The following is a 15017-nucleotide window of genomic DNA, read 5'->3' as shown; positions in this document are numbered from 1 at the left end:
AAACTGAAACAATGAGCTTTAAACAGCTTAAGTTCCCTTTAAATTTTACTCATAGAAATTAAAAATGCAAAATAATTTGTAGAAAACTATTGTGGCACATTTAAAAGCTGGCATTTTATTATTCACCCATAACCTCCTTAGAAGAGTTATGAGATGTAGTTAAGTAAAAGAGCAACAGGGAGACCACTCTAAATGAAAGTAAGAAGACATAGGTTTTCCTTAATACACATAGAAATAAAACATGTACTCATAATGTTAAGTAGATTATAAAAGGGTGAATTATGATAGAGTGAATGTGTATGCATCTATAGACAGGTATTTCTGAACTGGAAATGCCAAAAGTCTTCCTTAAGCTAAAGAAGAAACATTTCACACTTTTCCCTAATGTCAAATGGGGATTTTAGCAGGTACATTATAGCTCTTTTTATTGGACAAATACTATAATTTTGTTTACTGCAGTCCTATGGAAAATAACATGTATTAAAACAATGTCAAAAAAGACTGTGTCTCTTACTTATGGGTCTCACTTAGATTAAATTTCCCTGGTAGGAGACAATGAAAGTAAGGGGAAAGAAATGCAGTAAAAAGAGTAAACATGAGGTAGACTCCAAAGAGAAATTTTAATTCAGGAATAAAACTGAGGGGATATATTAATTCCAATATAACACATCAAATATATATAAAAGTTATGTCAATGAGAATTCTTTACTATTAATGTTACTCACTATTAATACAATATAAAAATCAACTGTTCCATTACTGATAACTTAACTATAATTAATAGCATATTTCATCTATTCCAGAATGTATTTCTTAAGTTTTTGAGAGCCATTTGTATTAAGTTTTATTTGTTTATTTATTTTTATATTTTGAGAGAGAGTGCACATGCATGCATGCAAGCAGGGAAGGGCAGTGGGAAAGAGGGAGAGAATCTTAAGCAGGCTGAATATCATGGCCATAAGATCATGACCTGAGCTGAAATCAAGAGTTGGATGCTTAACCAACTGAACCAGCCAGGTGCCTCTGAAAATGTATTTTCTTCACATTTAGCTTCTCTGACATGAGTCTTACAATAGCTGTGACATGAAAACACTGTCTCATAGTTTAATTGATAGTATTTTTCCTTAGTGATATATAAAATGGTGGATCTTATAATTAGTATCTTTGATAAGAAATACGGTACCAGAGAGATATTATTTTCCTTGCTCTCAAAGACTGAAATCCTTAGCAATCAAGGATGTTATAATCCTTAGCAACTTCCTAATAAAAAGGTTGAAGATAAAATCAAAATCACACAGAATTAAAATTTTATCCATTTAACATACCCATAGGAAACGTTTTACACTGAGTTTAAGAAAAACACAAGATAGTGAGAGTATGTACTGAGTATGTATGCACGTACTGTAGCTAAGTATGTACTGAGTGAGGCTACAGGGGGAAAATAATGCATGTGTGAGGCTATGGTGGGGGGAAGCTGATTTATCTGAAGGATGCCTCAACTGTGGAAAATTTCTAAGCAACCTACAATAGTTGAGGCAAATTTTTAAGACTTCTTTCTTCAAGCTCCTTTATGTTGATAAAACATTTAGCCTCTCTCTACAAATTTTCAGAGGAAACAATCACCTGTACAAAGAGGAAACAAAGCCCCATTCTAAGAAACAAGGAGAGGATGACAGATGTATTCAGGTAGAGATATTTTTGTACCACTTCAACACCTATTTAAGTGTCCACTAAATATTTGTTTCTTAAATGAATGAATAAACAAGTAAATGAATGAGATGAATGGTAACATTTCCATCTAATGGAATATTAAATTATAGTTCAAGATCAAAGAGGATGGGCTCTCCACATCAGATATCTGAAGGCCAAATGGCTATGAGGTACTTTCTAATGAAGCACACACACACACACACACACACACACACACACACACACAGAGGACACTAGTTTAGATACAAATTTTCAGCATTCAAGTGAAAAATCGAGTAACATTTCTGCTAGGTACAGTCATTAAGATCTGCATCCATTTCCCTAATTACAGAAAGATGTTCCTGGCTTCCTTGTTTCAGTATCTGTGAAAATAAAATTAAAAAAAATAACTCTCTCTCAAAACAAAGCTTAAAATATGCTGAGTATATTTTCAAACTACACCAGTTTTATTTGCAAAGTTTTTATTTTGAAAAATCAAACTATGCAGAAAAGAACTGATTTAATGCCATCTCAGATCACTCCAACCAATACAGCATAGTTTGTTCTGTTACACAGTGCTACTGGCAATGCAAACATAATCAATGCAGTTCATATCACCTTATAATTAAAAATATTTTAAATATGTAATTAGCTTTTTAGGAACTATTAAATATTTTTCTGTATATTTATTAAATATTTTTCTGTATTTTTCTGTTCTCTTACCTGCTGTGCAGAATTCTATAATTTCACTCCATTCAGACACAACATAATCACCATCAACCTGTTTTGAGGCAGTCTGTACTGCGACTGTATACTCAGTTCTTGGGCTCAAAAACCAGTGTCCACGGACAGTCATTGGCAAGGGAACAGCTTTTGCCACCAATTTTGTTGGAACATCCTAAGACAAAAAGACAGAAAAATAGGAAAGGGGAATGAAGGAAGGTAGGAAAGAAGGGAGGGAAGAAATCAGTTAATTTAGCAGTATAACTTGAATCAATTATAAACAATTTGGAAGAATTTATTAAATTCCTGGCTGATGACAGAATTTTCATTTTTAAATATATTTAACAACTATATTCAAATCTCTTATTCTCCAGATGTAAAAAATAAGGCCCAACTTGATCAAGAGACATACCCAAGGTCATACAGCTAATTAATGACATAAATGTACTTAGGTTCCTGTTTTCCTGAGTCTTGTTCTTCTCTGTATACTCCTTATATGTGCACCTTAAAACACAATATTCTAATACTAAATGATAAAACAAAACAAAAACCTCTAAAATTCCAAACATGACAGAAATAAAATTCAATGATTTTGTATTTTAAAATATATTTGTTTAATTTATACTACCAATCAGTTTTACCAGAGTAGCCCATTACTAAATATTTTATATGTGAAGGGAGAGCACATTTTAAAAACAGCTATTTTAAGATAAATTAATCCATTTTATATACAAAAGAGGTGATATCTGTTTCAGCTATATTCAAGTATGGAGCTTATGTGTCATAAAAATGTTTAGATATTTCCAAACAATGATTAATAAGGTAATTAAACTTGCTAGTTGAATATTCACTACATTTCCAAAGACATGTTTTTCTAAGTATGGAATAAAGAAAAGTGGGTCAAATCTTGACCTAATCATCATTTCACATTAAGTATTTCAAAGATACTTCAAGGAAATATTTCAAAACTACTTCAAGAAGGCAAATGTCAGAAAAGAGAGTATCCATAACCATAAAGCATAATCAAACTCGGAACATGGTTAGAACAATGACTTATCGATCTTGTTCTCTCACACTTATCTGTACATATAATTCTCATTTATCATCAGTGTATATAACTGCATTTGGTAAAAGGCATAATTTCCAGACAAGATAAGACAGCTCTTCCAAAAGATTTGCTGAGTTAAAACTTAGTATCAATATTTAAAAAAAGACCAGTTTTCATCAGTAAAAATACTGAAACATAAGAATACTTAAACCAGATAAATATTTTTCTCTCTATACTACCTCTGATGTCTATGTAGGGAGACATGTATCAGAATAGATATGTGGTAAGTAGACTGTTATAAGAATAAATATCAGAAAGGTGTTACATGTCTAAGACATTTAATGGTTGATTTGTATTTTCAAACCATAAAATAGAATAAATAAAGCAATTTTCAGCCCTAAAGTATTTTACAAATACCCTAAAGTTTATAAGCTACATAAAATTCCTCTTTTGGAAGTTTTTATAGGGAAAAATGTGTGCTTCAATGAAGACTATGCATTGCTTATAGTGTACTCTTCTGGCTATCTTCTTCTGATTCTGTGGAAGCTATTTTATAACACTGTAATTTGTAGATATTCTTGTCTAAATACATGCAAACGAATTTTGTCCAATTCTCTCTTCTGGCCCTTACTTCGTCCTGACCCCAAACCAGTTTTGCTTCTACTTATACATTTATTTCAGTATTCTGATCCATAACTGTGTCCATTCTTTGGATTATCCATTGAAACACCTCAGCAGTTAATTAGTGAGTTAAATCTTTAACACGTGTTCATTTTTATGTCTATATGAGAGTCATGATTTTACCTTTTCTGGGAAAAACTGTATTTTAATAGTATATTTGACATTTCATTTTCCTAAAAAAATCTCTTAGAATAGAATTTTAAACTGACATGTAATTTTTATTCTCCCAATGTCAAACACATCATATAAGTAATTAATAGAACATTATTCCTTTTAAAATGTCCTCATATTTATAACGTTTTTAAGATGCAAATGAATATAAGTGTGTGTTAAGATTTTACCTTGTGTTTAAATTTATTGGAGTTCTTGTTCTCTTTCTTATTGAGGTCAATGAAATAGTGTGTAATACGGTCCTTTGACTTTGAATCCATTTCCCATGAAATCTTGAATGAGTCACATGTAATGTTGCTTATTTTGATATTATGTGGTACTGGAAGTTCTTCCATTTCTGCTATGCCACTGTCTTGTGATTTGTTCCCTGCAAGAAAACAAGGCACAGGTAGTTTCCAACTAATGTATTTTTCCAGAAAAAGCCATCAGTTGTATATACAGTTCTGAACTCAACTAACTGCTAAATCTGAGATTTCATTTTGTTCATGAAATAATTTGAGTGCTAATGATAGCTAATGTCATTTACAAAATCATTTTACCAATGAAAAAAGCAGAACTGAATTAGAAAAACTGAATGTGGAACCTCTACATTTTCAATTTACTTTTCCAATTTCTGTTTTCATAGAATGTAAACAAAACATTGATAATCCATCTGTCTAATCTATGAAAGATGAGTCTTACATTGTAGATTCCATCTGAAAAGCCCCAAGAGACCAATTAATTCTGCTCTAAAGTAATGTCAGGTGTTTTAAACTAGATGATGCCAAAAATGTTGCTAATGAAAGAATCCAGTCAAATAAAAAAATATTCTTTAAAAAATATATGAGGTGTCAGTGATAGTCTATAAAAATTTTTCTTCCTTTTTCCTTTAGTTTTGGAAATTTATGTATAGAAACAGGATGTGATGTGATGGTTATAGTACATATACAGATAATATTGAAGACCATCCTCTTACAAGTTATTATGTCAAGGATATTCTAGGAATCTTTTTACCAGCTGTGCCTTGATAAATTTAATTTTGAGTATTAAGACAATAAATAAGGCTAAAAGAGAAAAAAACAACTGCCAAGTTGATTGATATCATTAAAATCTTGAAGAACTTGATCCAACATGTGGTTACTTTAAAGACAGTTTCCTGCATTTCCAGTAAGAGGAACTGACAAACTAAAAAAGAAACTTTAGCTAACAGTATAAAGTAAAATATGATGGAGGACAGGTCAAAAAGAGAAAAACTATGAATTTGCCAAGTTTGTTTCATAGTGAAAGACATACTGGATCAAATTTTACTCCACCTCTCCTTCCTGTGTTCCTTTCCCCCAAGCCAACATAAAATTCTATGCCCCAGAGGAGAAAAAATAAGTGTAATTGTTATTCATATGATAAAAAGTGGTAGATCACAAATCAGCTACATAACTTGCTCTTTAATGGAATAAAATAGCATCTCTTGATGAACAAAAATTAAAAATAACAAAAATGAATGTGGAAAAAAAGTGGAAGGCAGTAACTTCCACTTGCAGATTAGATTGTACTCTTCTGCCCTCATATTCCCATCTCAATTGTGAATATACAACTGTTGACACTTCCCAGTTTTATTAAATCTTTCACCCATGTTGTCTCATATCAAGCTGTGTTGTGATCAGGGGAACCTGATGGCAACTGAAAACTAATCCCAAAATAACTTAAATTCTTGGGGCGCCTCGTGGCTCAGCTGGTTGGGCATCCAACTCGTGATTTCAGTTTAGGTCATGATCCCAGGATTGTGGGATCAAACCTTGTGTTGGGCTCCACACTGAGCATGGAGTCAGCTTAAGATTCTCTCTCTCCTTCTCTCTCTGTCCCTCTCCTCTGCTTGCATGTTCTCTCTCTAATAAAAAAAAATAATGACTTATGTTCTTTATTGTCATTTCTTGAACAATACTTTTAAAAATCCTTCTTTCTGGGGCACCTGAGTAGCTTATTTGGTTAAGCATCCAACTCTTGGGTTCGGCTCAGAATATGATCTTGCGGTTCATGGGATCAAGCCCTGCATTGGGCTCCAGAGTGACAGCACGGAGCCTGCCTGGGATTCTCTCTCTCCCTCTCTCTCTGCCCCTCCCCCACTTATGTGTATGCACTCTCTCTCAAAATAAAGAACTAAGCTTTACACACACACACACACACACACACACACACACACACACATATCCTTCTTTCTTCTATGTACCTTCCCCTCACACCCCAGTTTCCCCAGATTCCCTCTCTATAAAACTGCCACAGAAATTACTCTCTCACCCTTTTCTTTCCTTCCCATCTGGACTAACAGAATCCCCAAATTGCTTGGGACTTAAATGAAGCCTTTTAGAAGTCAAGGGAAGGAAAGAAACTAAGTAGAATCCTTTTAATGGACTTGGGAAAAGGAAGGCAATAAATACTCAAACATTAGTAATTTTTGTTCTATTTAGAAAAGCTCAAAGTTTTTACCTATTATTCTGATTGCAAATTATCTTTAAAATATAAGTAACACTACTGAAAAACTTTCTGGACACTAATGGTAGAAGTTTCTGTAGAACTCACTTACATTATGATTCTGTATAATTTCATAACAACTGAGTGGAAAAAGTGTTATTTAAGATCATACAGAGGAAAAGAAAGCTATTTTACATTTGATCCAATTTAATTAAAATGCAATTTCAACATATAAACACTAAGATACAAAATTTTTCCATTTAAAATTCCACTATTGTTGCAGAATTTCAACAAGTGAAGACAGTAGTGAAAAGTTGAGGACATAGCATTCTAAATGGAGGCAGTGGAAAAAGCATTAAGAAAAATTCGTCTTCATTTTAGTTAATTCAGCACATGGTATATGAAAAAAATAGTGAGAATGCTAAAAAAGGAGACTAGAGATGTGTCAAGAAAGTTGAGAAATTATCTAAGAGAAAAAAAACTTATGATTCATTTAGATGGAGTTCAATATGTTTAATACTGAAGACATTTACTATAATTTATTGCCAGGCTCACATAATTAGTTCAAATGTGCCCTTCAAACATACCAAGAAGGCAATTTTTAAATATCCATGAGTGTCCAGCATAATTCTACATTTTTAAGAAGATGGCTGAGAAGTACACACAGGCTCTGTATTAAATGGACCTTGAAAAGATCTTGACTCACTAAAACATTTTAAGTGTACAAAAGAATAATAAGCCTACTTCACATCTACCTGTAGTAGCACATACTTCAAACTATGAATAAACTGCATTGTTACAGCATTATGAACTTCTATATATCAGTAAAATACTGTCAATATATTCTATCTATTATCCAATCTATAAGAAATGGAAATCCTTGAAATTTGCTTTTTTCCTCCTTTCCTCTCAAGAATTAGAAAAGCTGTTCTAAACAAACATTATTCATTACAATTCTTATTCCTTAATTTTAGGGCCATGTTACAAAACAGAAATCATGAAACATAATCTATTTGTCTCATTTATAACATATGTGTATGCATTCATCTGTGTGAATATACAATACACACATACAATGATATATTTTTTCTTTTAATAGCCTTATACAGAGATTTAAATTACTTAGCTATCAAAGTCCTTCATTAACCACCTTAGAATCTGAGATGTTTTCTTTGTATTTATCTTTTTGAAAGATACAGTAGAGAAAAAACTTATTTGGTAATCAGGATTACCTTATGAAGTGTATGACTCAATTTGATAAAGTAGCTTTATCTTGAATAAGGATGAAAAGTATACCTGCTTAATAACTTAGATGTACTCTTGTAACAACTGGAATAGACCATCTTTCTCTTTATTGAGGGCATCTATATTTTTAGCATATTTCTTGTACCATTGCCCCTTTGCCCCACCAGTTTTGCTATGAAAATAACGAGTGACTTTTCTTCTTCATAATAGAGTGGTACAATAGAAGCTAATCTAAAATCTTAGTTACAGTAGTTAAAAGGGAATAAATGACTCAGCTTGAATAAAGTAAGAAAATGTTTTTTTTTAAGTAATAAAGTAGTTGGTTGCCTGGGTGGCTCAGTTGGTTGAGCTGAGGTCTCAGGTTATGATCTTGCAGTCCATGAGTTCAAGCCCTTCGTCAGGCTCTGTGCTGACAGCTCTAAGCCTGGAGCCTATTTCAGATTCTGTGTGTCTCCCTCTCTCTCTGCCCCTCCCCCTGCTTGTACTCTGTCTCTGTCTCAAAAATAAACAAACGTTAAAAAAAAATTTTAAGTAATAAAGTAGTTAGTTTTAATAATAAGCCCTGAGCTATCTTTCTAAGAAAGAAATTGCAGGTATTAGCTTACTTCCCTTAAAAATAGCAACCATGAGGCAATTTTCTCGTATCTTTTTTCTTTCCTAAAATTTAGTGATAAAAAAATCTTTTACTATAGTACATATCAGCATATTTATTTTATAAAGTTTTATGTGTATATGTTTAAATTAATATATATTTTAATAACTTTCATTACAAACTCAGAGATATAGTCTGTTATATGCTTTTCCTCTTCATAAAAACAACTTTAAAATTCTGCAATACTTTTAAAGTCATGAAAGAAAAACTAATTAAGACAGTAATAAATAGTAACCACAACAAAACATTAAACTGTTCTATGCTTTACTTAATATTTAGGAAAAAACACAAAGAAGAAAATAAAAATCACTTGCAATCTCTATACTATTAACATGTTGTGCTTAATGTTTTGTAACCTGTTTTTCATCTAATAGATTGTGAACATTTTCACATGACTACACATAATTCTAAACTTGGTGTATTTTATTCTACTAATCAGTCATCTTGATACTAGACATGTAGACTGTTTCCAGTGTTTTCCTGAAATATCACTTCAGTCAACTCTATTCTATATGTATTTTTGTATATATCTATGATTATTTATCTCTGGATAAATCCCAAGATACGCAAATATTGAATCACATTTGTTTTCATCAATGTATATTCCCAACTACTCTATGTGTCCTTTTTTACACCCTTATCAATTCCATTTATTGCTATTTAAAATATCCATGTGTTTCTATGGGCAAAAGTTAAAACTTTATTTTATCTTAAAAAAGTAAAAAAATGGGGCGCCTGGGTGGCTCAGTTGGTTAAGCGGCCAACTTCGGCTCAGGTCATGATCTCACGGTCCGTGAGTTCGAGCCCCGCGTCGGGCTCTGTGCTGACAGCTCAGAGCCTGGAGCCTGTTTCAGATTCTTGTCTCCCTCTCTCTGACCCTCCCCCATTCATGCTCTGTCTCTCTCTGTCTCAAAAATAAATAAACGTTAAAAAAAATTTAAAAAAAAAAGTAAAAAAAAAAAAAGAGCCTTGACCTAAATCTCACACCATATACAAAAATTAGCTCAAATTTGATTTAAAAAAATAATGTAGAACATAAAAACCATAAAACTCTTAGGAAAAAAAAAAAGAAAGTCTTTGGGATCTAGCTTAAGTGAAGAGATCTTGGACTTCAGCCAAAAGCACAATCCATAAAAGGAAAAATATTCAGATCGTCTCATTCTTACTTTTTGGTCTACTTCAAGTGTTTCAGCTTATTTCCCTTTCAGTGTCTAAAACATTTTGCTTTCTATATCTTGATGCTACAGCATATATGTGTATTACATTGTATAAAAATATAAATATACTTATTTTAAATATCAAAACTTACACATACACTTGCAGACTGTATATGGCACTATTTGCAGTCAAGAGAAATGTAAACAAACAAAGATGCAGTATTAAATCATAACTCCATAAAATTAACTGTAGTACATACTGAACTACTGTAATTTCATAGCCACCTCCTATTGCTATTGTGGTGAGCTTAAGTGTTGCAAGTATATGCTTAAAACACGGTATGATGCTAATCATCTCCACATGAGCAGTTTGTCCCTCCACTAAACTGCATATTGCAATAAAAAGTGATCTCTTGCAGTTCTCATGTAGTTTTTGTGTTTACTGCAGTACTGTAAACCTTGAATAACACCATGAGACCCATATGAAGTGCCATTAGTGATGTTGGCAGTGCTCCCAAGAAGCAGACAAATTTCATGACATACAAGAAAAAGTTGAATTGCTTGATATGTACTGAAGATTGTGATCTTCAGCTGTGGTTGCCCACCATTCTAAGATAAATGAATCCCATGTAAGAACCACTGTAAAAAAAAAGAAAAAGAAAAAGAAAAAAAGAAAAACAAAATGAAAATCGTGAGGGTTTCACTGCAGCTGTACTAGCAGGCATGAAAACCTTATACATTTTGTGAAATATATTTTTATCTCATTGAAAATGAAGCTTTTATGTGGGTGCAGGATGGCTATAAGAAAGGCATATCTATAGAATCTAATATGATTCCATAAAAAGCTATATGACAACTTAAAGCAAAAGGAAGGTGACAGATCTAAAGCTAGAGCACTTAATGCCAGCCAAGGATGGTTTGATAATTTTAGAAAGAGGTTTAGCTTAAAAAATGTCAAGGTTAACAGGAGAGGCAGCTTCTGCTAACCATGTGTCAGTAGATGAGTTCCCAGATACCATTACAAAAATCATTGAGGTGAAAAGATATATGCCTGAACAAGTATTTAATGCAGATGAAAGTGCCCTATTCTGCAGAGGTGGGGGGAGAAATGCCACATAGGACATTATTAGCAAGGGAGAGAAGTGAGCAGGAGGAAATTAGTTAACAAATGCAGTTGGGCTTACGATCAGGACTGCCTGATCTATAAAGCTGCTAACTGCCAAGCCTTAAAGGAAAAGATAAATACCAGCTGTCAGTCTTTTGGTTGCACAAGATGGCCTAAACAATGAGAGCCCTTTCTTTGGATTGGTTCTATTGATGCCTTGTCCCTAAATTCAGGAAGTACCATGCCAGTAAGGGACTACTTTTCAAAGTTCTTTTGATATTGGACAATGCTGCTGGCCACCCTGAACCCTATGAATTCAATACCAAAGGCATCAAAGTAGTCTACTCACATCCAAACACAATGCCTCTAATTTAGCCTCTAGATAAGGGTGTCATGAGGACATTTAAAAGGCTAATTACACACAGTACTGTATGGAAAAGATTATCAACACTATGGAAGAGAGCACTGATAGAAAGAAAATCATGCAAGTCTGGAAGGATTACACAATTGAAATTACTATCATTGTTAGTAGAAAAAGCTGTGAAAGCCATCAAACCCCAAACAATAAATATCTGCTGCAGAAAACTGTGTTTCACCAATCATTAAATCATGAAAGAGATTTTGGATATGGCAAAAAAGTTGGGGAGTGAAGACACAGATCTTGGAGAAATTCAACAGCTAATAAACACCATACCAGAGGAAATTACAGAAGACAACTTGATAGAGATGAGAACTTATGGACCAGTGCCAGCGATGAGGAAAAGATGTAGAAAAATCAGTACCAGAAAACAAACTGAAATCAGACAATCTGACAGAAGGGCTCTGAGTATTCAGGACTTCTTTTCCTTCTTTTATGACAATGGACCTTTCTATGATATGGGCACTGAAACTAAAGCAATTGGTGAAAGAAGGATTGGCAACATATAGAAACATTTTTAGAAACATGGAAAAGCAAAAAGTCAGATAGAAATTACGATATATCTCCATGAAATTACACCAGATGTGCCTCCCTCTCCTGCTTCCCTTTCCACCTCCTAAACCTCTGCCACTCCTAAGACAGCAAGACCAATCCCTTCTCTTCCTCCTCTTCCTCAGCCTACTCAGCATGAAGACAAAAATGAAGACCTTTATGGTGATTCCCTTCTACTTAATGAATAGTGAATAATCATCCCACTGGACAGTTGATAAATTCATCTGTTGTGTTTATAAGCGTTCTTATGCTAAAATCTAATAACTTTATTGCAAGAATTGTATGAGATGTTCTGTATCATCTTCATCACTAAGTATTCATCATGTAGAAGATTGTGTGCAAGACTTGTCTGGAAGTGGATAGCCTATCCTTACATGGGCATAAGGTGAGTGATATTTAATATGAAATTAGTAATGTGTTGTCTTTCTTACTATTTTATATCTTTGCTTTTAAAGAATTACATTACCATACAACATGCCCCTGTCTCTTATGATAGGAGAAAATGAGCATTAGCCTACAGTCACAGATAAGTTTTTTTAATGTAACAGTGTTCCCAATATTGTATTATGAATATAACTATAATACTGTATGCCATAAAAATTTTATAACAATTCATTCATCATTGTATAGGCTAAGCTGCCATGAGGCAATTGTATTGATCATACTAGGCAAACATAAAAGTAATCATATTACTGCAAGTTCATTACCAATGCATGAATTGTTATACCTGTAAATAAATATGAATTTCTTTTTCACATTGTCCTTTCATGTTTGATGTCTAGTGTTAGTAATACGTATAACATCTACAGTGTTTTGTATCATATAAGACAATATTGATGTAGGTACTGACAGACAATTCGTCTTATAAATAGAAAACATAAACATACAGTACAATAATTTAAATGTATTTTCCCTAACTTATGAATTTCTTAACATTTTCTGCTAGCATACTTTACTGTAAGAATATATTATTTAATACATATAAAATAGAAAATATGTGTTAATCAACTGTTTATGTTATTGGTAACGCTTCCGGTCAATAGTAGGTATTTATTTGTTAACTTTTGGGGGACTCAGAAGTTACAATGTGGATTTTTGACTGCAGAGGAGGTCTATGCCCCTAACCCCTGCATTGGTCAAGAGTCAACTGTATATAATAGTTATATCTTCATTGGTGATTATATCCTTTTTCAATTAAAAATGACTACCTTGAGAGAGTGTCGAAGATGGCGGCGTAGGAGGACGCTGGGCTCACCGCGTCCTGCTGATCACTTAAATTCCACCTACACCTGTCTAAATAACCCAGAAAACCCCCGGAAGACTAGCAGAACAGAGTCTTCGGAGCCAAGCGCAGACGAGAGGCCCACAGAAGAGGGTAGGAAGGGCAGCAAGGCAGTGCGCCCTACAAAGACTGGTGGGAAGGAGTCCGGGGCGGAGGGGCAGCCTGCTGGCCAAGAAGAGACCCCGAGTCTGGCTTGCAAAAGCAGAGGTGCCAGACGGACTGTGTTCGGACAGCCAGCAAACGGGACTTAACATCTGGAAGGTTGTACGTTAACAGCTCTGCTCAGAGAGCAGGAAAGCTGGAGGACAACGGGAGGGAGAGTTGCTGAGCCCTGGGATGACAGAGCTCAGTTTGGCAGGGAACAAAGGCGCTCGCCAGCGCCATCTCCCTCGCCCATTCCCCATCCAAAATCCCAAAGGGAACCAGTTCCTGCCAGGGAACTTGCTTGCACCACGCAAACACCCAATGCTGTGCTTCTGCAGAGCCACAGCTCCGGTGGCGGGTCTGACTCCCTCCCACTGCCTCAGGTCCCCTCCCGAATCGGATCACCTAAGGAGAAGCCAGCTGAGCCTGCCCCTCAGGCCCCCTTGCACCTTGCCTATCCACCCCAGCTAATACGCCAGATCCCCAGCACCACAAGCCTGGCAGTGTGCAAGTACCCCAGACGGGCCACGCCACCCCACAATGAATCCCACCCCTAGGAGAGGGAAAGAGAAGGCACACACCAGTCTGACTGTGGCCCCAGCGGAGGGCTGGGATCAGACATCAGGTCTGACTGTGGCCGCACCCACCAATGCGAGTTATTCAAGACAGAATAGGGGAAGTGCCCTGCAGTTCCACAGCACTCCAGGGACTATCCAAAATGACCAAAGAGAAGAATACCCCTCAAAAGAATCTCCAGGAAATAACAACAGCTAACGAACTGATCAAAAAGGATTTAAACAATATAAACAAAGTGAACTTAGAATAATAGTCATAAAAGTAATCGCTGGGCTTGAAAATAGTATAGAGGACCGCAGAGAATCTCTTGCTACAGAGATCAAGGGACTAAGGAATAGTCAGGAGGAGCTAAAAAATGCGATAAACGAGTTGCAAAATAAAATGGAAACGACCACGGCTCGGATTGAAGAGGCAGAGGAGAGAATAGGTGAACTAGAAGATAAAATTATGGAAAAAGAGGAAGCTGAGGAAAAGAGATAAAAAAATCCAGGATTATGAGGGGAAAATTAGAGAACTAAGTGATGCACTAAAGAGAAATAATCTACACATAATTAGTATTCCAGAGGAGGAAGAGAGAGAGAGAAAGGTGCTGAAGGTGTACTTGAAGAAATCATAGCTGAGAACTTCCCTGATCTGGGGAAGGAAAAAGGCATTGACATCCAACAGGCACAGAGAACTCCCTTCAGACGTAACTTGAATCGATCTTCTACACGACATATCATAGTGAAACTGGCAAAATACAAGGATAAAGAGAAAATTCTGAAAGCAGCAAGGGATAAACAAGCTCTAACATATAAAGGGAGACCTATTAAAACTCGTGACCGATCTCTCTTCTGAAATTTGGCAGGCCAGAAAGGAAGGGCAGGAGATCTTCAATGTGATGAACAGGAAAAATATGCAGCCGAGAATCCTTTATCCAGCAAGTCTGTCGTTTAGAATAGAAGGAGAGATAAAGGTCTTCCCAAACAAACAAAAACGGAAGGAATTCATCACCACTAAACCAGCCCTATAAGAGATCCTAAGGGGGATCCTTGAGACAAAGTACCAGAGACACCGCTACAAACATAAAACATACAGACATCACAATGACTCTAAACCCATATCTTTCTATAATAACACTGAATGTAAA

General features: G+C 34.9%; 1 protein-coding gene across 6 annotated transcripts in view; it reads right to left on the bottom strand.

Annotated features, from left to right (window-relative positions):
• PHYHIPL (phytanoyl-CoA 2-hydroxylase interacting protein like) overlaps positions 1–15017 on the bottom strand; it is an 87089-nt gene that overhangs the window by 17316 nt on the left and 54756 nt on the right. For all 6 annotated transcript variants that reach the window (XM_042961025.1, XM_042961028.1, XM_042961027.1 and 3 more), the window contains 2 exons: positions 4483–4679; positions 2413–2587 (listed from right to left, as the gene is read on the bottom strand). In XM_042961025.1, coding sequence (XP_042816959.1) covers positions 2413–2587; positions 4483–4679 — 372 coding nt within the window. The remainder of the gene's footprint in view (positions 1–2412; positions 2588–4482; positions 4680–15017) is intronic.

Source organism: Panthera tigris, chromosome D2 (assembly GCF_018350195.1).
Source record: "Panthera tigris isolate Pti1 chromosome D2, P.tigris_Pti1_mat1.1, whole genome shotgun sequence".
Taxonomy (NCBI): domain Eukaryota; kingdom Metazoa; phylum Chordata; class Mammalia; order Carnivora; family Felidae; genus Panthera; species Panthera tigris.
The sequence above is the reverse complement of the archived record's forward strand: the minus strand, read 5'-3'. Positions and strand labels throughout refer to the sequence as shown.